This window comes from Ailuropoda melanoleuca, chromosome 9 (assembly GCF_002007445.2).
Source record: "Ailuropoda melanoleuca isolate Jingjing chromosome 9, ASM200744v2, whole genome shotgun sequence".
In the NCBI taxonomy this organism is placed as follows: domain Eukaryota; kingdom Metazoa; phylum Chordata; class Mammalia; order Carnivora; family Ursidae; genus Ailuropoda; species Ailuropoda melanoleuca.
In genome coordinates this window covers 63,220,135-63,247,463 of record NC_048226.1, presented here as the reverse complement: position 1 = coordinate 63,247,463, position 27,329 = coordinate 63,220,135, and the positions used below count along the sequence as shown (strand labels likewise).

Genomic DNA, 27,329 nt, shown 5'->3' with positions numbered 1-27,329 from the left:
TGTGCCTAATCTTACGGTTAATAAGAGAATTCAAGGTAGAGCTTGAGATAATACAGGTAAATTAGGTAATACAGGTAAATGAAACAATGCAGTTAAGCTTTTTAAGATTTTGTTTATAAGAGAGAACATAAGCAGGGGATGGGCAGAAGGAGAAGCAGACTCCCCACGGAGCAGGGAGCCCCAAAGGGGTCTCCAACCCAGGGCTCCGGGATCATGACGTGAGCCCAAGGCACAGGCTTAACCAACTGAGCCAGCTTGGTGCCCCCAGTTAGGCTTTTTAAACCAGCCCTGACATTTAGAACATCCATGTTAGCTGATCTCCTATAGAGCTTTTTTTTTTTTGCAAATTATTTTCATACACGAGTCTAATTTTCTCCTATAAACAAACTCATTATACACCTTTTAACCAATGAAGAAACTGAGGTTCCAGTTATCATCTGCCCAAAATTTCCCAACAAAGAAGGGGCTGAGCCACAGCTTTGTGAACTTTTAGCTGAATCCAGACCGCTTCCAACACGGGCTAGCAAGGATAAGATCAAGTGCTTATAGTCATTTCAGAATGAAGAAGGAAGGCATTCATAAGTTTTAAGAAAAATAAATGGAAGTAACTCCTCCATAACCGAAAGTAAATCAAATACTTAAGTGGCAATTCTTGCCTTATTCTTCTCTTCCTGCCCAGTCATCTTTTTGGGCTCTGTGCTGCCTCTCCTCTTTCATTTTAGTGTTCCCTAGGGTCCTGTTCCTTGACCTCTTTTCACCATAAAAACCATCCCTGGGTCACTACCCCCAATTAGTGCAATTCTATCCCAGGCTCTAAAGAAATCATTCATGTATTAGACTAATAAAACCATGAGGACTAAATTAATAAAATACAAACAGGGAGATTAAACAGTTATTTTCATGAAAGATTTGGCATGTTTTACTCACCAGTTAAGCATAAAAAGATGAGGGGGAAAAGGATGGATCCCATTTTCCTGACTCCAGTGATAAGGGAGCTGACCTGTGACTCCATCCTTTACCAGTACAGTGAATAGCTAAGGGACAGGTTTGAAATTCATGTTGGAAATGTTTGAATATGAACCACCTGTCAGGTGTCAGAATGGAAATGTTCAGAGGGCGCTGCATTTTAGACAGATGATTCGTATACAGAAAATAAATAATCTAATAATAGTAGCAAATGCTCATTTGTGAACTCACTGTGGGCACTGATTTCAGCACTTTGTGCATTGTCTTAGTCCAGGCTGCTGAATGAGATACCATAAACTGAATGGCTAATAAACAGCAGCAATGTATTTCTTACAGTTCTGGGGCTCAGAGTCCAAGATCAGAGTGCCAACATGGTTAAGATCTAGTAACACCCCTTTTCTGGGGTGCCCACTTCTCATTGTATCCTCAACTGACAAAGCAGAAAGGGAGCAAGTTCTTTCCTAAGGGCATTAACCCCATCCAGGAGGTCTCCACCATTATGAACTCATCGAATCCTAATTATTTCCCAAAGCTCCTGCCTACTAATACAATCAGGTTAGGTGATAGAGTTTCAACATTCCAACATATAAATGGGAAGAGCACAAACATTCAGTCCATAACATGCATATTATCTCATTCAAACCCTGTGAGGTGGGTTTCACTATTATCTTCATTTTCAGGTGTTCAAACAGGCACAGAGACATTTTTACAACTTTCCTAAAGTCACACAGCTATTAAGTGCCAGATGCTAAGCATGAATTTAAGCAACATGACTGCAGGGATTAAAATCTTACCCTATGGCACTATGTGCCTAAGAAATGACCAAACAAAACAAAATAGTCCTTTAGAACACTGGGCTGAGGTCAGGAAAAGGCAATCTACAAAAGAAGATACCTGAATCCAAGATAAACACTGAAGAAAATATTCAGGCTCATCAATAATCAATGAGCAGAGTCTGAAAATTTAATCGACATGATTGCAGATTCCAAATTACAACTAACCTTTTAAAAAAAAAACACCACTTTCTTGAGTTTTGGTGTAGTATCAAAGAAAGAAATCCGTAATTATCTGAAAAGACTTAAAATACTCCTTTTTCCGGGTGCCTGGGTGGCTCAGTCATTAAGCGTCTGCCTTCGGTTCAGGGCGTGATCCGGGGTCCTGGGATAGAGCCCTGCATCCGGCTCGCTGCTCTGCTGGGGGCCTGCTTCTTCCCCTCCCACTCCCCCTGCTTGTGTTCCCCCTCTCGCTGGCTGTCTCTCTCTGTCAAATAAATAAATAAAATCTTTAAAAAAAAATACTCCTTTTTCTTTTTCTTTTTTCTTTTTTTAAGTAAGCTGTGCACCCAGCATGGGTCTTGAACTCACATGCTTTACCAACCAACTAAGCCGGCAAAGCACCCCAACATACTCCTTTTTCAACTACACATTTATGTGAAGCTGGATTTTATTCATGTATTTTTACCGAAAGAACGTGTAGTAATAGTTCGAATACAAAAGCAGATATGAGAACCCACTGTCTTCTATTAGCCAAACATGAAAGAGATTTGCAAAAATGTCAAATAAAGCCATCTTCTTACCAGAGTTTTAAATGAAAATAAAGTTATTTTACATAAAAATTATATCAACTTATAATAGGCTTGTGATTTGTATTATTTTTATTATTTATTTATTTTAATTCCAATTAGTTAACATACAGTGTTATATTAGTTTCAGGTATACAATATAGTGATTCAACAGATTATTTATTTTTTTAAAGATTATTTATTTATTTATTTGACAGAGATAGAGACAGCCAGCGAGAGAGGGAACACAAGCAGGGGGAGTGGGAGAGGAAGAAGCAGGCTCATAGCAGAGGAGCCTGATGTGGGGCTCGATCCCGGAACGCCGGGATCACGCCCTGAGCCGAAGGCAGACGCTTAACTGCTGTGTCACCCAGGCGCCCCCAGATTTTTTATTTTTAAGCGAGTTTAGGATTCCCAGCTCCACTGGGCCATGCCACCATTTTGGATTGTGTGGGTTTCTAGAATATTCTAAGCCCAGCCTTGTTCCCTGAATCCCTGAGGTTTTTAAAGGAACTAAATATTTTTAAAATTTCTCAGTTTTAATTTTTAATATGGTAAATATCAATAAACATAACTCATAAATAAAGACTGTTTATCACTTATGAACCAGGCACTGTGCCGAGTATTTTACACACACCTTCTCAGTTAAGCCTCATAACAACCCTATTGCCATTAGCGGTACTATACCCATCTTACAGATGAGAAAATTGAGTCTCAGGGGTGTTAAGTGATTTGCCCAGTATCACATACCTAGTTAGTAGAAAACAGAGATTTGGGTCCCTGTCTTATCTGATCCCAGAGCCCAAACTCACCACTCTGTCAAGAAGATCTCTTGCTGTTGATTTTGTGGTTTGCTTTTTAAATAGTGATAAACCTACAAAAAAAGTTGCAAGAATCATATAAAGAACTCTTTTTTTAAAAAAGATTTTATTTGGGGCGCCTGGGTGGCACAGCGGTTAAGCGTCTGCCTTCGGCTCAGGGCGTGATCCCGGCGTTATGGGATCGAGCCCCACATCAGGCTCCTCCACTATGAGCCTGCTTCTTCCTCTCCCACTCCCCCTGCTTGTGTTCCCTCTCTCACTGGCTGTCTCTATCTCTGTCAAATAAATAAATAAAATCTTTAAAAAAAAAAAAGATTTTATTTATTTATTTGAGAGAGAGAGAATGAGCAGGGGGAAGGGCAGAGGGAGAAGGACAAGCAGGCTCCCCACTGAGCAGGGAGCCTGACTCGGGGCTCAATCCCAGGACCCTGAGATCATGACCTGGACCCTGAGGTCATGACCTGAGCTGAAGGCAGTCACTCAAACGACTGAGCCACCCTGGGACCCCCATATAAAGAACTCTTACAACCACTTCATCCAGATGTCTCAACTAATATTTTACTGCAACTCCTCTATGTATCATCCTGCTTCTTTAGACACCAATAGAGTGACCAATTCATCTGAGTTTGGTCGGGCCTGCCCCAGTTTTAACAGTGAAAATCTACATCCCAACACCTCCCTACCTTCCTTCTAGGCAAACCCTAACCTCAGGCATGTTGCCCATGCAACATCACCCCCTCAATTTGCTTCCAGTTGCTTGGGTGCTGGGGGATGACATCTCGACTTGGAGAAGGAAGATGGGAAGAAAAAGGAAGTTGGGAAGAGAAACTCGTTAGTTATTAATTAATCGTGGCCTGAAAGATGCCAGAGTGCTTAACTTTAGAATAAGGGAAAATCACAAATTAGGTGATTCCAGATTAAATAATATCATAAGAATAAGTGAAATTCTAGCAAACATTTTTGCAATGGTGATTTGTAATTACAGAACATCTTGCAAGGTTCATATGCTATATACATTCAACAATTATTCAAGTAGGAGTTTCTGTTTTATGCTTGTAACAGACTGCTGTACCTGGTCTTATTCTCCTCTTCCTTCTTTATGATAGTTTAAAGGATTTTCTCTTACATCCTTCCAGCATTCTTACTTTTTAAAAGATTTTATTTATTTGAGAGAGAGAGAGAGGGAGAGAGGGAGAGAGAGAGTGAGCACAAGCATGAGGAGGGGCAGAGGATACAGGACTCGATCCCAGGATCATGACCCAAGCCAAAGGCAGGCGCTTAATCGACTGAGTCACCCAAGTGCCCCTGCAGCATTCTTATTTTTCAGTAGGTCACACACTCTTCCCTTCTGAAATATGGGCCTCTGCCACTGACAGCATAGAACAGCAAACTAGAGCTACAGTGGGAAACAATGCATAGAAGGATTATTACTATTAATTTTTAAAAGATTTTATTTATTTATTTGAGTGAGAGCAAGAGAGCAGGAGGAGAAGCAGAGGGGGAAGGAGAAGGGGATAGAATCTCAATAGGACTCAGAGCTGAACACAGAGCCCAATGTGGGGCTGGATCCCATGATCCCGAGATCAGGACCTGAGCTGAAACCAAGAGTCAGATGCTCAACCGACTGAGCCACCCAGGTGCCCCAAGATATTATTACTGTTATGCACTCTAGTGATGAAGATGTTTTTCACATCATCTGATAATCACATCAATAAAAATCCATTCGAATTCGGTTCATATATTTGAGGTTGTTTTTTTTTTCTTTAAAGCAAATGCTCTACAATTCAATTATGAGCAGATAATTTAAAACTATTTTCAGTAAGTATTTTGGGGGTGGGGCCCCTGGCAGGCTCAGTCTGTAGAGCGTGCGACTTGTGATCTCTGGGTTGTGAGTTCAAGCCCCAAGCTGGACATAGTGCTTACTTAAAATAATAATAATAATGGTGGGGTAAAGAAGTATGCTAATGGTTACACTGCCATCTTGTGGCCTTTGGGGGTAGTGTCCATATCTACTAGTTGTTCTAGATATCTTTTCCTGATACTTCCCAGGGTAGAAGAAGGAATATGACAGGAGGCTCATGATTGCAAGTTATCTATTCTTTACACAAGCTATCTGGCTACATCTAACTGAATCACATCTTCATAGGGGCTTCCAAAAACAGATCTTTCAAGACAGATAATAAATCCTGTAGCTATCAAACATTACTTCCTGGGGAATCTGGCTGGCTCAAGTCAGTAGAGCACGCGACTCCTGATCTCAGGGTCATGAGTTCGAGCCCCATGTTGGGTGTAGAGCTTACTAAAAACAATAAAAATAAATGCTTCCAAACTTTAAAAAAAAATTACTTCTTTACACTTACATTGAATTTCTCTAGGGCTTTCCCTTGCCTCCTTGACCAGTGTGGCACCCTGTTACATGCTGCCATAGCCCTGAGCGTCAGCGTCCTGGCCCTCAACTCACCTGCTTGCAATTAATTAGCAGCCTAACTTCCCTGCTAGTCTCTAAGCTCTTAGGTGCGTGGTGGGGAGGAGCAGATTAGTGGTTGTATTGTTTACCTAGTACGGTCCTTGGTACATAAGAGGCACCCAATAAATATTTGCTAACTAAAGAAGTTGTTGGATTGAACATGTAGCACCTACATTTCCCATGCATGCAAATAATATAAACCAGAGCTACAAACCTTTACTTAACCTCTCCTTTATCTGACCTACACCTTTACTAAACTGCTCCTAAAACATGATTCACTGCTGTGTTCTAGGTTTTACAACCAGCAATGAACTTAAAGCTCATATAAGGCAGTGTTCATGTCGTAAACTTCTGTCTTTTGATTACTCCTGCATAATTTCTAGCTGAATGGATAGCCGCATGCGACCCTATTACTTAAAAAAGGGAACAGGCATATGCTGATGGCCACGAGGAAGCCAGAGCAGAGCCCCCAAGGTCTTTCCGCCTTCACCAGGTCAACCGCACACCACCTTCCTTTATAACCCTTCCTACAACGGCAGACAAACTTGGTCGGGGACTGGACCAGGCAGGTGACTCCATTTCTGCACTTCCAGGTTCCATGGGGAGAAGGGGCGCAGCCCTTCTGAGTGGCTGGAGGTCTATGACTTCCATTCTGTCAGCCAGATATCTGGGAACAAGAAGCCATGGGAACTTTCATTTTGGTCTCTCACTGGTTTATTTCCAAGTTCTATACTTTTACACTTAGGCTTTAAAACATAGCAATCCCTCTGCATACAGATAAGACAAAAACTCAAGCTTCACTTTTAGAATTGGACCCTAGAACTTTACTGACATTCTTAGTAGCTAAGACCATATTGTCATATTAACATATCAACCAGGGCACTAAAGGCCATATTTTACTCTCTGTTTCGTCATGTGGTTGAAGAATCCTAAGTCACTAAGGCGGACACTCAGCTCTTAATAAGCAGTTGACTTCATCCAATACAGTGGCATAAGCAGTTTCCAAAGTTTTACCCAAACAGTCTGAGAATCAAGACAGATGAGAATGTGGTAGCAAATAATGTGATCGCTTTAAATAATCTGCTTTCAAACCACACACACACACACGCACACACAAAATCAGAGAACAGAGATGTTTAAAGTGTGCTCTGGGGGTGCCTGGGTGGCTCAGTCAGTTAAGCATCTGCCTTCGGCTCAGGTCGTGATCTCAGGGTCCTGGGATCGAGCCCCGTATCGGACTCCCTGCTCGGTGGGGAGTCTGTTTCTCCCTCTCCCCCTGCTTGTGCTCTCTGTCTCTCTCTGTCAAATAAATAAATACAATCTTTAAAAAATAAAGAAATAAAGTGTGCTCTGCAGACTGGTGTCATGCCTCCAGCTGCTTGTTACTGGTCTGCGTTGAGCTAAGTCCTGGATTGACAATATGTGTTGAGAAGTGTTTACAGCAATTGGACATCCTCCTGACACCCAAATGCATGATCAGTGGTGCACCCAGTCGAGCACTTCTAGAAGAGTTTGGGTGCTGAGGAGCTTGGGTCGTGAGTTCAGCATATGGTGTGAGCTGCCAGGTAGTCCTAAACAGCAGACCCACCTATCAGTCTGGATTGAAAATTAAGACACACAGACACAAACCGGTTCCTCACCACAGATGGTTCGAGAAGCAGTAGGCCAGCACTTCCATGAAAGGTATTCTCAGCCACACTCAACAAGCTTGAAGTTCAACTGTACCCAATAAACAACCAAACCCACGAAGGACCTCTACGAAAGAAAAGTCACTCGGTTTGTTATTCCAGCCAAACCAGAACGGACACAACTCCTTCAGATACTTCTCTATGCATGATTTTTCTTCTTTTTTTTAAAGCAAGCTCTACTCCTTCATATACTTCTTTGGGAGCCAAATGACCTCGGTGTGGAGGCAGGGTCGGCAGTGAGGCAGGAAGGAAGAGTGCTCTGCCCACCACCCTCATGCTTTCTGCACAAGGCCCCACGGTGAAAAGGATCTGGTGTGCCCACGGAGGCGGAGCAGCTCCTAATTCTTACTGCCCAGAGGCACGCTCTCCCCTGTAGCTGTCCAGCAAGCAAGTGACCTAGACGACCAGAGAAGAGCACAGCACTAGCGATGAGGAGCCAGCAGCCTGTCACGGGGAACTAGAAACCTACATGCTGGAACGACTCCACCCCAGCAGCACTGTCACCATGAGCCACATGCCCGTTTGCAAACCTGCAGGAAGCCCAGCTCTTGGCCCTAACTAGGAACAAAGCCCTTGCTCTTTGGGGGACTTCATCTGCGCTGAAAAGGGAAGCAGGTCATTTCTGGGACGCTGCTATCCTCTACTCGGACAGTTCCAGGGGTGCGGCCTCCCGTGAGCTCCTAGGAGAGCCAGGGATAGTCGACTCCCCGAAGGCGGGCAGCCCGTTGGCTGGTCAGTAGGCTGTGACTTCTGCCACATGCCTTCCACAGATACCCTGAGGCTCAGAGACTAATGCTAGCTTGTGGTGGGCGCTGAACCTGGAGGACCGTGAGGACGAGGGGTTGGAAGCAGTCATCTGTAGGCAGAAGAAACAGGTCTACAGAGGTAAGGGAATGGAGCAGACATGCGAAGAGAAGCAGAGATAAGAGACCAAGTCTCCAGTGAGACAGAAGGTAGCTAACTGCTTGAAGATTTTTTTTTAAAGTTTAAGTAATCTCTACACTCAACGTGGGGCTTGAACTCATGATCCGTAGATCGAGAGTCACCTGCTCTTCCAACTGAGCCAGCCGGGTGCCCCTTGAAGATTTTTTAGTATCCATTTTTAGGCCTATTGCTGGGCATAGAATTAGAGATTCTGAGCAGTGTTGTTTCTATCCTGAGTTTCCTGTTCTCAGATTCCTGGAGATTTGTTTCCGTCCACGACCATGACCGTTTCTGTTCTTTATAATCCCTAAAACTTGGCATACCTCTTTGTTGCCAATTCCCAGCGTGGGAAACTGCCTCACGAGAACACTTTGTCCCTGTAGTATGTCCACCATCCATTTCCACAAGGCGTTCATTGCACAATGCTGCATGCCACCATGCACCCCTGCTCGATGTGTCCCAGCCCATGGGCTGGATGACCTTGCCTCTGAGGACTGTGAAACATTCCTTGCTGTCAAGAGTCTACTTTCTTACTGAACACGAGGCTCATCTTATTGCCACAACATAATTTCGGTTTCTAAATGATTATATATTGAACTTAACTAGATAGTATTAACATTACAGCAACAAAATTCCCATAGAAATTCCTAGAACACAGTGGAGTGCCTAATTCTGACCAAGGAAAAATTCACCGTACAATTTACAATTCTACCATAGAGAGAGAAAGACATCTCTCTCTCTCTTTTTTTAAAAAAGATTTTATTTATTTATTTATTTGACAGAGAGACAGCCAGCGAGAGAGGGAACACAAGAAGGGGGAGTGGGAGAGGAAGAAGCAGGCTCAAAGCGGAGGAGCCTGATGTGGGGCTCGATCCCAGGACCCCACAATCATGACCTGAGCCGAAGGCAGATGCTTAACTGAGCCACCCAGGTGCCCCAAGAGGCAGATTATAAGGCATAAATCATCCTTGGCTATGGATAACTTCATGACCAGCAAGGAAATATGTCCTTCTGGGGTGCCTGGGTGGCTCAGTCAGTTAAGTGTCTGCCTTTGGCTCAGGTCATGATCGTGGGGTCCTGGGATCAAGCCCCACATCAGGCTTTCCACTCAGCAGGGAGCCTGCTTCTCCCTCCCACTCTATCTCTGAGCTCTCTCTCTCTCTCCCATTCACTCTCTCTCTCTCAAATAAATAAATAAAAATCTTTTTTAAAAAGTTTGCCTCTTAAAAGAAGTAGGGGGTGATGCACCTGGCAGCTTAGTCGGGTTGAGCATCTGACTCTTGATTTCAGCTGGGATGGTGATCTCAGGTCACAGTCTCAGGGTCGTGGAGTAAGCCCTGCATTGGACTCTGAACTAGGCATGGAGCCTGCTTGCGATTCTCTCTCTCCCTTTGCCTGCCCTCTGCCCCTCCCGCCCCCCCATTTGTGTGCATGTGTTCACTTAAGCTCCCTCAGTCTATGTCTCTCTCTCTCAAGAAGAAGGAGGAGGAGGAAGCGGTTTTAAGCTGTGTTTCCTAGGGCGTGAAGTATGACCCAGCCGGGTTGCCCAGGGAGTGTCTGAATCTCACTACTAGACCAGCCGCGTTCCCTTCTCCCCTAAATCAACAGTGACACTGGCTCTCTAGACCAAGCATTCTCAAAGGGGTGATATCAGACCCAAAGGGGTGAAAACTGGTCCTTGGAGGGGTGCCAAGTTCTTTTTTTATGTAAAAACCACAATATACATTTAATAGATACACAGACATAGAGTTTATGGGGGAGATCATTCCAAAAAAGATCTCTAAAAAGGCTTCCTAGGGGGCCGTAAGAATAAGAAGTTGAGAAACATTTGTTTAGATTCAAACTAAATCCCGAGGGTTCTACATGGAATGGTACAGAGAAGAGAATATTAAACAAGGTAGAAGCCAGAAATTCAGTTCTGGATTCAGCTCTGGCACAGCTGTGGAAACTTGAGCTAATCAATCTCTCTGAACCTCTATTTTGTCATTTCTAAAATAAAGACAACAATGACCTTCATAGAGTTGTCATCAGGCTCAAATAAAATCATGGATATGACTGTGTTCTGCCCTCATTCCTTTTAAAAAAATATTTTATTCATTTGAGAGAGAAAAAGTGAGAGGGCACGAGTGAGCATGGACAGGGGGAGGGGCAGACGGTGAGGGTTGGAAGACTACCTGCTGAACTGGGAGCCCGACATGGGGCGTGATCCCAGGACCCTGGGATCATGACCTGAGCAGAAGTGAGATGCTCAATGGACTGAACCACCCAGGCGCCCCTCTTTTTTTTTTTAATAGAGATTTTTTTTTATTTATGTGAGAGAGACAGAGAGAGAGAAAGAGCAGGGGGAGGAGCAGAGAGAGAGGGACAAGCAAACTCCATGCTGAGTATGGAACCCAATGCAGGGCTCGATTGCACAACCCTGAGATCATGACCTGAGCCAAAATCAAGAGTTAGACACTCAACCAACTCAGCCACCCAGGTGCCCCTGCCCTCATTCTTAAGCCCTTTTCTTGACCTTTCTTTTTTTTTTTTTTAAAGATTTTATTTATTTATTTGACAGAGATAGAGACAGCCAGCGAGAGAGGGAACACAAGCAGGGGGAGTGGGAGAGGAAGAAGCAGGCTCATAGCGGAGGAGCCTGATGTGGGACTCGATCTCATAACGCCAGGATCACGCCCTGAGCCCCTGAGCAGAAGGCAGACACTTAACCGCTGTGCCACCCAGGCGCCCCCCTTTTCTTGACCTTTCTGACATGCCATTGCTGGTAGGATCCATAGTATAGATGGTAGCTACTAAGGACCAGCATCTTCCGAGAGAAATATTTTATAACTAAAGGAAAGAAGAATGTTTGAATACCATCATGAGTGTCGTAGCGAGGACAGGAATTAATCATAATCAGTCTCAGCTATATAATGAGCTCATTTACTATTACAGGCTATGTTCCTTTGGGCATTTGGGATTTTTGGAAAAATTATTCTGACCAGAATTGTACAATTCTGTAAAAGCTCAATCACCTTCTTTAATTACCAGTGCATACACTTTACAAAGTTCACTCATTCATTCATCCACCATGTCCCAAAAGGATTTACTGTGGCCTCATTCTCCAATGCATGTCACATATGGTCTGCTCACAAGTATCCTGTGATTTAAGGGGCTACTGAGAGTACTAATCCCTTCCAGGTACTTGTAGATACAATTCTGTATCAGCCAAGGCCTTCCCGTGCTTCAGAGGAGCGTTCACTACTATTTGTACTTTGTTTGTTGCTCACATAGTTAAATCTATATATCTAATAAACACGTTTGAAAATCAATTTTTCTTAAATACTTAAATATTAGTTACAATTTAGTCTTGTAAAGAATGTGAACTACCATTAGCAAATTTAGTGTGGCTGATTCAAATACGTTAAAAAAAAGCAGTCAAAACATACAAGAATTACAAAATGTATTCCTCCTTTAAAATATTAACATTCTTCTAATTAACTTCTTCATTTCCCCCCTATATTTGTTCAAATGACTTCCTAGGGTTACAATAGTTGTGTTGCTACCTTGCTGAGGTATAGTAACACTTATTTCCACACCCTCTTAGGGTTACAGACATCTGAACACACAGAAGGAAAAGGGAGCTCACAGGTTTTGGGATGGGACTCAGACGTAGTTACCTTTCTTTAGATGACTCAAATGCGAGCTACAATCAACTGGCTGGGTCCATTTTTATATTTGGCCTTTGCTTGCTCATAAGACTTCTAAGCTTAATACCTTTCTCATAGGATTATATCATAGGATTATATCATAGGATCTATGTAGCTACATATATATATTTATCTATATAATCATTTCTTTATTGACATAAGCTGATATCTGCCTTGAAATGAGATGTTTCCAATAAACTTTGCTCTATCCACCATTCTGGGGTACATTGTTTTCGTTACTGTAAAGTTATTTATGCCTCAATAATATCTCATCTCTGTAAGGTTATCTAGAGATTTCCCTTCCTGGGTGATGGACTCAATTTGTCACAGCGCCCTCTTGAGGACATTGGCTGAGCCATCGTCTTGGAACAATGCCTTCTTTTTGTGACCGTCAGTACTGATCAGTGCTTCCTTCTCTGTTTTTTCTTTTAAAATTTTTTATTCGTTTATCTGACAGAGAGAGGAAGAGAGAGCGCACAAGCAAGGGGAGCGGCAGGCAGAGGGAGGAGCAGGCTTCCCACGGAGTGGGAGCCCGATGCGGGACTGGACCCCAGGCCCCTGGGATCATGACGTCAGCTGAAAGCAGACGCTTAAGTGACTGAGCCACCCAGGCACCCCAGTGCTTCCTTCTCTTGATGGGGGTTCCGCTATTTTCTGGGATTAATCTACATAACAAATCTATGACAGCATTTATTATAAGATACACGCCACTTTCAGAGATGTGAAAATGTGGAACAATATGCACTTTAGAATCATTGAATTATGATCTTGAGTTTCTCTAGTTCCTCATACTCATCCTCTTTTTCTTTCTTTCTTTTTTTTTTTTTAAGATTTTTATCCATTCATTTGACAGAGCACAAGTGGGGGAGCAGCAGAGGGAGAGAGAGAAGCAGGCGCCCCGCTGAGCAGAGAGCCCAACATGGGGCTCAACCCCAGGACCCTGAGATCATGACCTGAGCAGAAGGCAGGTGCTTAACTACTGAGCCACCCAGGCATCCCTCATCCTTCTTTTTAAATTTTTTATTTTATTTTTTAATTTAAATTCAATTAATTCATACACAATGTATTATTGGTTTCAGAGGTAGAGGTCAGTGATTCATCAGTCTTATATAATACCCAGTGCTCATTACATCACGTGCCCTCCTTAATGTCCATCACCCAGTTACCCCATCGTCCCATCCCCCTCCCCTCCAGCAACCCTCAGTTTCCTATGATTAAGAGTCCCTTATGGTTTGTCTTCCTCTCTGATTTTGTCTTGTTTTACTTTTTCCTCGCTTCCCCTATCATTCTGTTTTGTTTCTTAAATTCCACGAGTGAGGTCATATAATTGTTTCTCTGATTGACTTATTTCGCTTAGCATAATACCCTCTAGTTCCACCCACATCGTTGCAAGTGGCAAGATTTCATTTTTTATGGCTGAGTGGCATTCCACTGTATGTATATATACCCCCTCTTCTTTATCCATTCATCTGTCGATGGATACCTGGGCTCTTTCCATAGTTTGGCTATTGTGGACATTGCTGTTATAAATGTTGGGGTGCAGGTGCCCCTTTCGATCACTACATTTGTATCTTTGGGGTAAATACCTACTGGTGCAATGCTGGGCCATAGGGCAGACTCATCCTTTTTAACAGAGAGAATGAGTATATAACTATACATGATAGTCATAAACTTAATAAATGAACTACCTGTGTATTAACAGTCCCTTATTTAAATAATAACAAAGTATATCCTACTACCATCACATCCTGTTATATCCATCCTTTCATATCACAACCACCAAATTGTACACTTTGTATTAACCTTCCCATTTGAGGATCTATCAAAGACTCAATGTATTTCAACTTGCTATATTTACTATTTTCTTACTGATGTTCAAATGGCCATAATTTGGGCTGAATTATATTCCTACTGGGTGATACTGATCTGGCTCCACCTTGATTTTTTTCCCTGCTTTGAGATATGGAATTAATTATCACAAGTCTTTATTCCTTTGTTGCAGAAAACATTTTAAAAACCAAATGTGGTTGAGGGGTGCCTAGCTGGCTCAGTTGGTGGAACGAGACACTCTTGATCCTGGGGTTGTAAAAGTTCAAGCCCCACATTGGGCATAGAGATTACTTAAAAATAAAATCTTAAAAAAAAAATCTGGATGAAATGGGTACACTTAAGAAGTGGTGGTGAGGGGCGCCTGGGTGGCTCAGTCGTTAAGCGTCTGCCTTTGGCTCAGGGCGTGATCCTGGCGTTCTGGGATCGAGCCCCATGTCAGGCTCTTCCGCTGGGAGCCTGCTTCTTCCTCTCCCACTCCCCCTGCTTGTGTTCTCTCTCTCGCTGGCTGTTTCTCTCTCTGTCAGATGAATAAATAAAAATCTTTAAAAAAAAAAAAAGAAGTGGTGGTAAATCAAATTGTTGCTGCTGCCACTTGGTGGTAACTGAGCGGCACATTCAGTTCACACTGATCTTTCCATTAAAATATTGGGCTGTTGATTCTACTTTTTTTGGACAATGAAGTTTAATCAATCATGGTATGTTCCCATTATATTAATAGTTTTGAACCACAAAAGATCAGTGTTAGTTCTTCAGAGCCTCCTCCCCTCACCCCCTCCCAAAAAAGACTTAACGGGCATTTGCAAATACTTACATCTGCAGCAATATTGTACAGTTCTATTCTTCTAAAATTTTTATGTTTTGTTGCTTTTTAAATTGCAAAATCAATCCATATTTATGGAATTAAACTTAGAAAATACAAACAAAAAGAATAAATTACAAATTGCCAATAATTTTACCACCTTACCATTATCAACATTTTGGTATACAAGCAGTCTTTGTACAGCAGTGTGGAACCACAGAAATGACCAGGCAAGCTGAAATGATGCAAAACTGATCTCGATAATCAATGGAAACTTACTACTGTTCCATGATCTTTAAATTTTAAAACTTTTTAAAAAAGATGTATTTATTTGAGAGAGAGAGAGATGAGAGAGTGTGTGTGTGCGCGAGAGTGGGGCGAGGGGCAGAGGGAGAGACTCTTCAAGCAGACTCCCCGCTGAGTGTAGAGCCTAACACGGGGCTCAATCTCAACCGGTGAGTTCATGACCTGAGCTGAAACCAAGAGTCGGAAGCTTAACTGCCTTTGCCCCCCAGGCACCTCTAATTTAAAAACTTTGAAAAATTTAATGTCAAAACATTAAAAAACTCTCTAACTGGTGGTGTACCAGTTAAGTAAACATGGAAGTAAAAGACTGGTAGAAGTAATATTTAGCACATTATAATTTAAACACTAAAAAACTTTGGGTATTAAAGTATTTTATTTCTCCATAAAAAACTTATCAAAAGTAGTTTCAACAGTACTTGCCTTCTTCTCATAGAACTCGTGATACAGAGCAAGCACATGTTCTGTCTTGGCAAATTCTCATAATCCTTTCTAAGCTCGGATCAGCTTTCATAACTTTATCTTTTGTGTTTTCAATGTCTTGAAAGATCTCTGAGAATTCCTTTAATCTTAAGTTTTGTTGTTAGTGTGACTTCCTCTGGGATGTATTCATTTTTTCTCATATCAGTATATTCACAAAGCCCCTTTGGTGGCATATCTGGAATCTCTGAATAGTGGCAGGGCTGATATATCCAAGGGCAGGTATTTATTCTATAACTTTACTTACATTTGGTTCAAATTTCATTCAAACATTATCGCTTTCTCTTTGGTGTACTTTTATCTTTCTTTGGCTAATTCCCTCTTTCGATTACCCGTTTTTGTAAGATGTCACTTGGGTTTATCACTCAAATGGGAGACACAGAGGTGACATCATCATGTGCTTTGCTGTCTGTGTGTGAACTGGAAAACAGATGTGCAGTTACCAATCACAGATTTTGAAAGAAGTGATCATGACATATATCTTTTATTCACATAGTACCTTGTGGACTGAAGAACTGCAAGTGAAGGTTGTACTTTATGTGATTACAGTTACTGTACCATGGTAACTAAAATTTGAATTGTGTTGCTGGAGGACTGGTGTTAACTAAACCATGGTAGCTGACATCAGTGTATGTCAAAGCAAAGAAAGCCTGCATATCCTTCCCGTCTTCTTCTATTCAACTGTATGCATAATTTTTAAAAATTGGGTCATCCTTGTGGCATATATAATAAACCGGCTATCATCACTCACCCCAAAGACCCACTATTGGCTTCTTTTCTGTAGGAAAGCTAAAGTCTACATTCTCCAATTCCCATCTAGAACTCTGCATGTGACCTCAGGTCCAAGCACAGGCAGTAAGATTTGTTCTAAATAGTTTCATGGTGTGATTCTTGTTTTTCCTAGCTATCTTTTTCTGTCTTCCTAAAACCCGTTAAAGCTATAACGTTATAGTAATTAAGACAGGGTGGTATTGGTGAAAGAATAGACGAATAGACCAGTGGGACACAACAGAGACCCACATAGATACAGGCAACTGATCTTTGACAAAGGAGCAAAGACAATTCAATACAGCAAAGATAGCTGTTTCAACAAATGGTGCTGGAACATCCACATGCAGCAAACAAACAAAAACACCAAATCTAGACACAGATCTTACATACTTCACAAAGATTAACTTGAAATGGACCATAGGCCTGAGTGTAAAGCACAAAATTGTAAAACACATAGAAGATAACACAGGAGAATATCAAGATGACCTTGGATATGGTGATGACTTTTTAGATAAAATACCAAAGGCACAATCCATGAAAGTAATAGCTGATAGGCTGAACTTCACTGAAATTAAAAACTTTTGTTCTGTGAAAGGCAATGTCAAGAAAATGAGAAGACAAGCCACAGACTGGGAGAAAATATTTGCAAAAGATGTATTGGATGAAGCACTGCTATCCAAAATTATATGAAGAATTCTGCCCTAAAGAGAAACTATTAAACCAGAGCTTAATAGCTAGGGCTTTCTCAGAGCCTAACTGACTTGGGAGAAGGTAAATAATCAACCCTAGCCCATGCTAGCCATCCTGTCCCACCCACAGGGAGAAGAATGAGGAGCACTTGTGAAGTTCACAGTCTAGAGGCACGGGCTCACTAAGAGTCCAGGACCTGATCATAGGACTAGAGCATGCCTCCCCTTCCCCCACACGTTACCACTACATTACTAAAAGCTTATTTATAGCAATTCCTTTTTGCGAGACTATGCCTGCCTATCAAGAAAAAATTACAAGACATACCAAAAGGCAAACAACACTATCTGATGAGACATAGCAAGCATCAGAATCAGACATAGCAGGGATGTTGGAATTATCTATAATATAAAGGAATTTAAAACAACTATGATTAATATGCTAAAGGCTCTAATGGATGGACAGCATGCAAGAACAGATGAGTAATGTAAGCAGAGAGATGGAAACCTTAAGAAAAAAAACAAGAAATACCAGAGATCAAAAATACTGTCTAACAAAAATGGAGAAAGTCTTTGATGGACTTATTATTGCTAGTTACTTTGTCCAGTATACTTAGATTTCATTTAATTTAATAAGCCAACCTTTGGGGTTAACTTTTGAAGAATTAATTTCTAATGTAATATTCAATGATTTTATTTTTAAAAAGATTTTATTTATTTGAGAGAGAGAGGACAAGCAGAGGGAGGAGCAGAGGGAGAGGCAGACACCCCCCTGAGCAGGGAGCCCGATGTGGGGCTTGATCCCAGGACCCCAGATCATGACTGAACCAAAGGCAGATGCTTAATCGACTGAGCTACCCAGGTACCCCTATTCAATGATTTTAAAAGATAGTACTGAGGGTGCTTGGGTGGCTCTGTCATAAAGCATCTGCCTTTGGCTCAGGTCATGATTCCAGGGTCCTGGGATCGAGCCCCTGCACTGGGCTCCCTGCTCAGCAGGAAGCCTGCTTCTCTCTCCCACTGCCTCTGCTTGTGTTCCCTGTCAAATAAATTAAATCTTAAAACAAACAAACAAAAGACAATACTGAATAAAAAGAGCTGTGAAAGTGCTAAAGTTGCTATGTACCAGGCACTGGGCCAGGTCTTGATATTCACATAATAAAAGCTGGAATTTACAAAACACTTGCTAGGAATTGAAAATGTTTTACTTAGTAGGAATTGAAAATGTTTTACTTAGTATCAAATTTTTATTTCTCACCAATTACCCTATGGGGTAAACATTTTCCTAATTTCACTGTATTTTGTCACTGTGGTTATAAAAACCACTCAATAGGATTATAACTGAATATTTGCAGTGGTTACTTGAGCCTTCTTCATTGTTTTGACACTTAGTTTATCAGATTGACAAATACGCAGTCCCTCGTTTCAACAGCCCTAGTCATAATTTTTCAGGTAAGTAATAACTGTTAATTAATTCTATTTCCTTACCAATGATACTACCAAAAAGAAAGCCAATTAATAAGTACTGTAAATGATCAGCTAAATTTTTTCCCAGTCATCAATAGCCTTAAAGTTCATGGACACAGTCTCACATCTGGAACAGCAGTGTGAGGAGCTCTCATGAAACAAGCCTACCTGGTGACAATTATTTTTTTAAAAAACAACCATTTAAAAATCTCTGGAAATTGACCTAAGGGCATATGGCAAGTGAAGAAATATTCAAAAAAATCTACCAAAGCTGAGTAAGAACAGCCACAGTCTATAGCATTTGAACCCATGTGGCACTTGAACCACTACCCACCCCCTCCCCAGCAGCTCAGCATGATGGCAAATCCACTCTAGTACAGCCAAGAATACAGGGCTGCCTCTCGCACTCCGAGCCCCACTGAGGGCTACAGGATCTTCCCGGGAGAGGCAGCCACCAGAATGTCCCATTTCTCCCAGCCATGTGTTGCAAAGGCTAAATTCCAAGCAAGTGAGGCCAAGAGGTGAGGAGTTACCTTCTTGCACCTGTCAACACAACCTGAAAAACCTTTTAGAATCTCTAAAAGGAAAAGAGAGTTTTATCAGAGCCCAAGTCAGGACAACTGCCCAGGAAACACTCTCCACAGAGAAAAAAGTGTTCTGGGAGCACCTGGCTGGCTCAGTCAGTGGAGTGTGCAACTCCCGATCACCCGGGTTGTGGATCTGAGCCCCACGCTGGGTGCAGAAATTACTTAAATTCTTAAAAAAAAAAAAAAAAAAGTGTTCTTGAAAATGAACAGTTTTCACAGGGTTATACACTTTTTCACATCTTATAAAAAGCTCAGAAGATGACAGATTACCATACAAGCAGGAATCACAAGTTTTACCATAAAGGAATGCAGGGACTAGTAACACTGACCACAGGTATCTCAAGGACAAGATGGTTTTCCTTTACGCTACTCATTCACAAAGCAGATGTACAATACATATGTACTGGGCCACAGATCAAAGTCTGTATACAGTCATGTTGACTTAGAAAGAAATCTAAAATGGTTTCCTTGTGTACCAGGCCTTTAAAGAGTTTTTCTCTCATCACAACCAGCCCTACTCTCAAGAGGAGAGACTCTGTCTCAGGCATGGAACGCTGGTCATTCTTACCCCAGCTAATTTGTAGGGTGAAGTTCCGCATCGGGAGAGCCCCGGCAAGACCAGAGAGGGCATGATCTCCACGCAGAAGCCCGCTCCTACTGTAGGAGCGCCACGTAGACACGTAACTCTGCCTCCACTCCCAGCTCCAGAGCTGGGGCTCGGTAATTTTTGCCTACAGAGAAAACCAGGATGTAAAACAGAGAGCTGCACAGCTATCTCCAAAAGAACTGCCTTTATCTGAAACAGAGTATAGGGAAGTTCAAACTTAAGGGCACTCAAAATAACAAAAATTTTGGTAGAAAGCAATTAAAAAGCAGCTGGTAGCTTCGTAATAGATACAAGCTAAATCATAGCCCACAGAGTTTACCAGAGGCAAGCAGGGAAAGAGAGAGCAAAGAAGAGCCCTCTTGGCATTAGAACGAACCACAATCATTGCCCCTCCCCCCCCAAACTATCCCTTCAAAGTAGACAGGATTTAATTGGATCAGGTTGTGCAGCAATTTATGCCCCAGGGGATTGTTGAAAACAACAATCAGTGGACGCTAGTGGAGTTTCACGGCTGAATAAGATCAAGGGAAGAGACAGTAAGGAGCCCTGCTAAAGCCACTGTCACCCCAGGGTGATTATGTACAGGCTCAAGGCAGGGATGTCTGAGGACCCACATCAGAGGTGCCATAATGTGGAGGAAACAGACACCACTAAAACAGTCCAGCCAAAACTAAGGAAATAAACAGCCAACTATAGTAACAGGCTCCAGGGGTTGGGAGGGAGACCAATATCCAGTCACTATAAACAGAGAACATCAATAGAGATAAAAATGGTACAGGCACGTGCGCGAAAGCATACACACACACAAATGGAAATTCAGAAAGGTTCAAAGGTAGATTTGAACTGACAGAATTAGCAAACCTGAAGATAGAGATTATGCAATTCAAAGAACAAAGAAAAAACTTGAAGAAAATTGAACAGAGCTTCAGAGAGATGTGGGACACCATTAAACACACCAACATATGTAAAATAGGAATATATAAGAAGTTGCAAATTTGATTTAAAGAAAAGTCTTAACGTATATAACTAAGAAGCTCAACAAACTCCAAGTAGGATACATGAAGATCTATTTCAAACACATCACAGTAAAAATGCTACATCGGGGCACCTGGGTGGCTCAGTCACTTGAGCATCCAACTCTTGATTTCAGCTCAGGTCATGATCAGGCTCCATGCTCTGCAGAGTGTCTGCCTGAGATTCTCTCTCCCTCTCTCTTGGCCCCTCCTCCTCTGCTCTCTAAAATAAATAGTTTTTTAAAATGCTATATCAATAATATCAAATGTGATTAACAATACAATCTAAATTAAAAGCATAAAATTAAAAGGAAGCTATCAAGGAAGTGAAGCAAACCCAAAGAATGGAAGGAAATATTTCCAAATCATGTATCTTATGAGCAACTTAGATCTAGAATATAAAAGAGCCTTACAATTCAATAATAAAAAGATAACCCAATTTTTAAAAAAATGGGCAAAGAATCTGAATGAACATTACTCCAAAGAAAATATAGAAATGGCCAGTAAGCACATAAAAAGATGTTCGACATCATTAGCCATAATGGAAATGTGGATGAAAACCACAATAATATACCACTCACATCCACTAGGATGGCTACAATCAAGAAGCAAGGTAATAAGCAAGTGTTGACAAGGACAGGGAGAAATTGGAAACCTCACACATTGTTGCAGGGATTGTTAAAGTGGTACAGCCATTTTGAAAATCAGTCTGGCAGTTCCTCAGTTACCATAGTTATCATATAACCCAAAAATTCTACTCCTACACATATACTCAAGAAAAATGAAAACCTATATCCACCGAAATATTTGTACACAAATGTTCATAGCAGCATTGTTCACAATAGCCAAAAAGTGGAAACCTAAACATCCGCCAAATGATGAATGGATAAGCAAAATGTGGTACATCCATACAATGGAATATTACTTGGCAATAAAAAAGATACATACAACAACATGAATGAACTTTGAAAACGTTATGCTAAATGAAAGAAGTCAGTCACAAAAGACCATATATCATGATTCCATCTATGTGAAATGTCCAGAACAGGCAAATACACACACAGAAAAATATATTAGTAAGAGTTGCCTAAGGATAGAGTGGTTAGGGACGACAGCCAAAAAGTATGGGGTTTCTTTCTGGGGTGATAAAAATGTTCCAAAATTAATCATGGTGATAAATGCACAACTCAGTATACTAAAAACCGTCAAATTGTACACTTTAAATGGGTGAATTGACTGGTTTTTAAATTACGTCTCATTAAAGCTACAACAAAAAAGATACATATATACAAATACAAGACAACTTAAAATTCTAAAAAGTTTTATTATAGAAACAAAACAAGGAGTGTAATTAAGCATGAAATAATTTCATTCTTAATAAAAGTACACTTAATGTTACAAAATCTGAAGTAAACTAGTGTATAACCCAACTCTTTTAAAGGATTTGTATTTATTGAAATTAACTTTTATTCTTTTGCAAAGACATAACTTTAGTTCAGGAGGAACACATTTAATCTGCTATACACTGTTACAGATATGATTCAGAAGTCAATGTACATAAAAGCAGCTATATTCATTTTTGCTAAATAGCTGTACAAAGCTATTCACTCAAAATATTAAAAAGTTGTTCATGAGATATTTCAAACTAGAAGTTTGGAATGCCATGTTTCTATCTGATACCATTAATCCACTAAATATTGTGGCCATATGTTCAGTACATCTCTCATAGAACTGCACATAGAAATCAGATAAAATGGTGCAAATTCTAAGGGATATAAGCAAACGATTCAAAGATGACTTTATGTAAATTTGGCAAATCTGGTGCTTAATTACAGAAAACAAGTAAGTATAATGTTTAGAAACCTTAGTGGATGGAAAATAGTTGAGTCAAATATATTCTTTGCAATTCTCACATCTAATTTTATTAACTCTAAACATTCAAAAAGTTAATGAGCTATTATTTTAATAAGAAATTGTTCAATTTCACTTGCAACTCATCAAAATTATAATTTTAATACATATTGGGATCTAAAACTATTAGCAAATAGCAACAATAGAGACTATATATTTTAAAAAGTGGACAAATGAAGAGAGAATATATTGGGATGTAAATTAGGAAGCAGTTATTTGCTTTACAAAAGATTCTTAAATATACAGAATAATTCATAACACGTGATCTTTAAATATTCATGCATTTAAAATAAATTTACCAAAAAAATTGACTTACATACACCTTTTAGAAACCCCAACAATTTTATAAAGAGAGGCACTACTTTTATCTATCTACTAAAGGCAATGAAATGTTTTAACAGTTCAAAAATAGAAAGGGCCAAAAAACAAGCGATTTTTCAAAAATAAAACAGTTTAGTAAGATGGCTACTCACTGTGCCCTTCGAGAAATTAATAACCTACTTTTTTAAAGCATATTTTCCAGCCCCAACCTTTGACCTCCATTTCTGCTTCTCCTTGAATCGATCTGGAGTACATGGAAGAGTGCCACAACAGTGAGGCTACTGGCGGTTTGGGTTAATGTCCTGAAAAAACATGTGGTCTATGTACACAAAAAGTAATGAAGAAAAAAGTTAGTTATGAAGTACAATGCATACTCCGTAGGCTGTAAAACCCTACTAGTCTAACAAAAAGCACCAAGTTACAGGTGCCGAAGTTGGAAAAAAATATAAACCAGCACAGAGTCAATATCATATACCTTATCAATTAAGTTTTATTTGTTGGACTGTTTGGCATTTGGGAAGCTAAATAAATTAACTTAGCAGGCTAGAAATCCCCCTGGTACCATTACCAAAGATTTGCTTATTAATGAATTAAAGTTAATACTGAAAATAGCATAGTGAGGAGTTTTTCTCTGTGCTTAATGATGAGGAAAAAGATACCAAAATCTTCTTACAGAAAAGAAAAAAGTCCATAATATTTTTTGAAAATAAAAAGTAAACAGAAGTTAAGGCACTTATTTCAATGGCTTTGCAACATCAAGGGCAAAGTATGTTTTGTATTTCTTTGAGAAATTCCTTCCATCCTAAACCATAAACTTTGCTCCTTCCATAGATTTTTATTGTCAAATCTAACAACTGTAAGTTACCCAAATGTAATTACTTACAGAATTTTTAATAATTTGTTATTCTACAAATAAGCAAGAAAATTAAGTGCTCCTCACTCACAAGTTTTCTGTACTACTGTTTTAACTACAGTTAAAACAGAAGCAAGTAAGCCAATCTCTCCTATCCAATATTATTACTTCTATAATAAAGCTTATATTTTCCTTTTCAACTGATGCTGACTGAAAAATTTCTCATTTAAAAAATTAAAAGTTTCTCCAAATCTATTTAAGAAATAAGTTGACAGAAGCAAAAGCAACTTACAAATATGTATATGTCGAAAGCCAAAAACAAAAAACACACATCAAAACTAATTCAGCATATTTGATCATAATATAAATCAATAAAAATTCAATTAAATATTTCATGCTACATAGGTTATTCTATCTTCCTTTCAAAATATGCAAGCTGACTTTGAAATTGCATTGTTTTACATGCTCTTATCACAAGGACTACCAGGAGACTATTTGCTGTATACTTAGGTAACCACAGTAATGGTTTTTTTTTTTTTTTAACAATTTTATGTATTTATTTGAGAGAGAGAGAGCACAAGCAGGGGGAGCAGCAGAGGGAGAGGGAAAAGCAGACTCCCTGTTAAGCAGGGAGCCCAACATGGGGCTCGATCCCAAGACCCTGGGATCATGACCTGAGCAGAAGGCAGACACTTAACTGACTGAGCCACCCAGGCGCCTCCACAGTAATATTTTCATAAGGCTTGAAGCTAAATACTAGTGACTCACTATTAAGATGTATAGAGAACCTGAAATGCCCTGCCTTCAACTATGTTAATATAATTGTTAAAAATTATATAAAAAGCAGGAAATGAGAACCAATAAAACTAGTACACCAGATGTATGACATTGCCATCAAACAATTATTCTGAAGCTCCAAAAAAGCAAAATATCCTAGAGCTAGTCTAAGAATGCATGTGCTTTTATACTTAAAAACAAACAAGCAAACATATATATATAAAAGTAGAAAATAGAGATAATGAAAAGATGCTCCCTTCTAGTGTAGTAATTTAGAGCACTGAAGTTGAAATTTTTACAGCACTCTAACAAGTAAAAATTCAAAAAATCTGTTCACTAAACATATGTATAAGGTAAAACTAAACATGCATCCTGTCTTATTAAAATGATACATCTATCCCAAATCTCTTTATACAGCCTGACTAATCATTTAAGAATTTCTTTTACAAAATGATTTAAAATATGAAAACAACCTAAAGGAACGTAGCATTTGGTTGTGAAACTATGTTGTGAATTTTATTATAATTGTCATTTTGTTCTTAATGTTGAAAACTGTACCATAGTTTCATAAATCATAGCATTTGTGTTTTATAATAAATATACTTCTATGCAGAAGTATTTTTAATAGCATCTGCCCCTATCCCCAGAAATTGTTCATTTTAGTGTCATGTCATTTTAGTCATTAATATCAGAATATTCTTATTCTGATAAAGATTTAATTTTTCACTTATTACTTCAGTAGAAAATATGTGAATAGACTGTATACCCCATTCCATATCTTTTAAAAACCTGAATATTCTTTTAAATATCTGTTTAAAAAATATTTAGGTAACAAGAGTTACTGTTTTATCATGATTAAATTGGTATTACATTTATGGGTGTAAGTGAAAAAAGTTAACCACTTAATAGTTGTAAAATAATAAAATGCAATATTATGTACTATACTTTACTAAGAAAGTGCACAGTCATATAAGCAGCAGATGATGAGAGCAGTATCATGGAAAATCTGGATATATCTTTATGTATATCCTTCAAAATCACATTCCTTTATACAATTTACAAATTTTAATTTAAATGTCACATATTTTCAGCTAACATTTAAATTAGTTTTTATTGTAATATTTCAATTCTATTATAAACCATGAAATACTTTCAGAAACTGCCTTGAGGATAAGAAGAGTTCCTTCCTTCTAGGCTATAATTATATGACATTAAATGACATATTTATTAAATGTTATGTTTGAGAAATATACTTTGACGTTGAACATATTCAAATTCAAGACCTATGTTATGACAGAATGAAGATTTAGGAGGACAATTTTATAACAGTTGAGAAGATAATGAGAAGACAGTCTTTAAAGACCATGTAATGATAGGAAAACACCTGACCAGAATATTACAGAGCGGCAGATTTGACATTTTACCAAAGGACAGTAATGCTTGATGTTCTATTCCCTGCAGATCTCTGAATCCAGTTAACAGCAATAGGGAAAAGCAGCAGCAACATTTCAAATGTCCATACTCCGATTTCTAGAAGACACCATGTAGGTAAGAAGAAAATCACATTTTACTTCAAGTGACATAAGTCTTTGAAATGAAGGTCCTGCTGTCTTTCAAGACTGAAAGGATATCACAGTGTTGATTTTATATACAAAGTAGGATCTGTTCCAGTATACTCTAGTGAAATAATTCACATATGGAGAATAGTTAATTTTGACCTCATGACAAAACCGCCCGTATTTTGAGTAGGTTAACTTGTCACCTTCTTCACAAACCACCTATCAAAAGATATGAAACACAGTATTAAAAAGGCTATTAAGTTAATAGGAGAAATACAATCAATGTAAATGACTGTATTTATATAAAAAATACATTATTGCTACACATGGACTATCTCAAACTGTTTAGCAAATCTAGAGCCCTCCTTATAAGAGAGTCACCATCTCCATTAAACTCTTCAGCTTCCCCTTGAGATTGAGACCAGTATAAAGTGTTTCTGATTTTCAAAAAAGATTTTCAAATCCTCAAATAAAGAAGACTGTCTCCCTAGTTCAGTATCATTCCTCTGACTTATTATGGAGCTTACTAAGAATGAGAAATGGACGTATTCTTAATATATATTCAAGTCTTCTCCTTATGTAGAAATGACTTACAATTATCTAGTAAGCAAGTTTTTGAGATTTATCCAGTGCAAACCTTTTCATTCCCACCCTTAATGATGTTCACTAAGATAGCTTAACTAGCTTGAAGGGTTTTCTATACTAAAACATTAAACATTCTTCTAAAACTTAGGAAAGATGTCAGAGAAGCAACTTTTAGAGTAAAAGGATGGAGTAGCTTTAAGTCCACGCCTGGTTATTACATGAAAGAAGAAATAATTTGATCTTTAAAATGGAGCAGAAAGATAGCCAAGATCAGAATTAAAAGGCTCCAGAGAGCAGGTAGAAACACAGCAGTAATTACAGAATACCTGATGTTAATAAAATTCCATTCTGTCACCAATTAAGCCAAAGATCACAGATATCAAGTACCAAGAGAGAAAATTCAAAATACAGCAGAACACAGAATATGTTTATATTACAGGATTAAGGGGTCATGAAGAAAGACAAAGGTGGAAATCATACAATCTAATTTCTCACCTGCAAGCTGGTCTGTGACAATAAGAACAAGAGCTTATTATTTAGGAAGAGACAGAAAAATCTTGGCTGCAACCTGAATAGAATATGTGCGTCAACTCAGAATGGCTGAACTGAAATTCTTCTAAGGTCCTCCAACTCCAACTTTCCCAGGAGTAAAGGCACCCATTCC

General features: G+C 39.5%; 1 protein-coding gene across 7 annotated transcripts in view; it reads right to left on the bottom strand.

Moving 5' to 3' along the window:
* Window positions 1-22,555: 22,555 nt before the first annotated feature.
* Window positions 22,556-27,329, bottom strand: part of DPY19L4 (dpy-19 like 4) — a 56,952-nt gene continuing 52,178 nt past the window's right edge. For 6 of the 7 annotated variants that reach the window (XM_034668315.1, XM_034668320.1, XM_034668317.1 and 3 more), the window contains one exon: window positions 22,556-26,299. In XM_034668315.1, the coding sequence (XP_034524206.1) occupies window positions 26,135-26,299 (165 nt within the window). In that variant the 3' untranslated portion in view covers window positions 22,556-26,134. The remainder of the gene's footprint in view (window positions 26,300-27,329) is intronic. The other variant, XM_034668319.1, reaches the window with a different exon arrangement.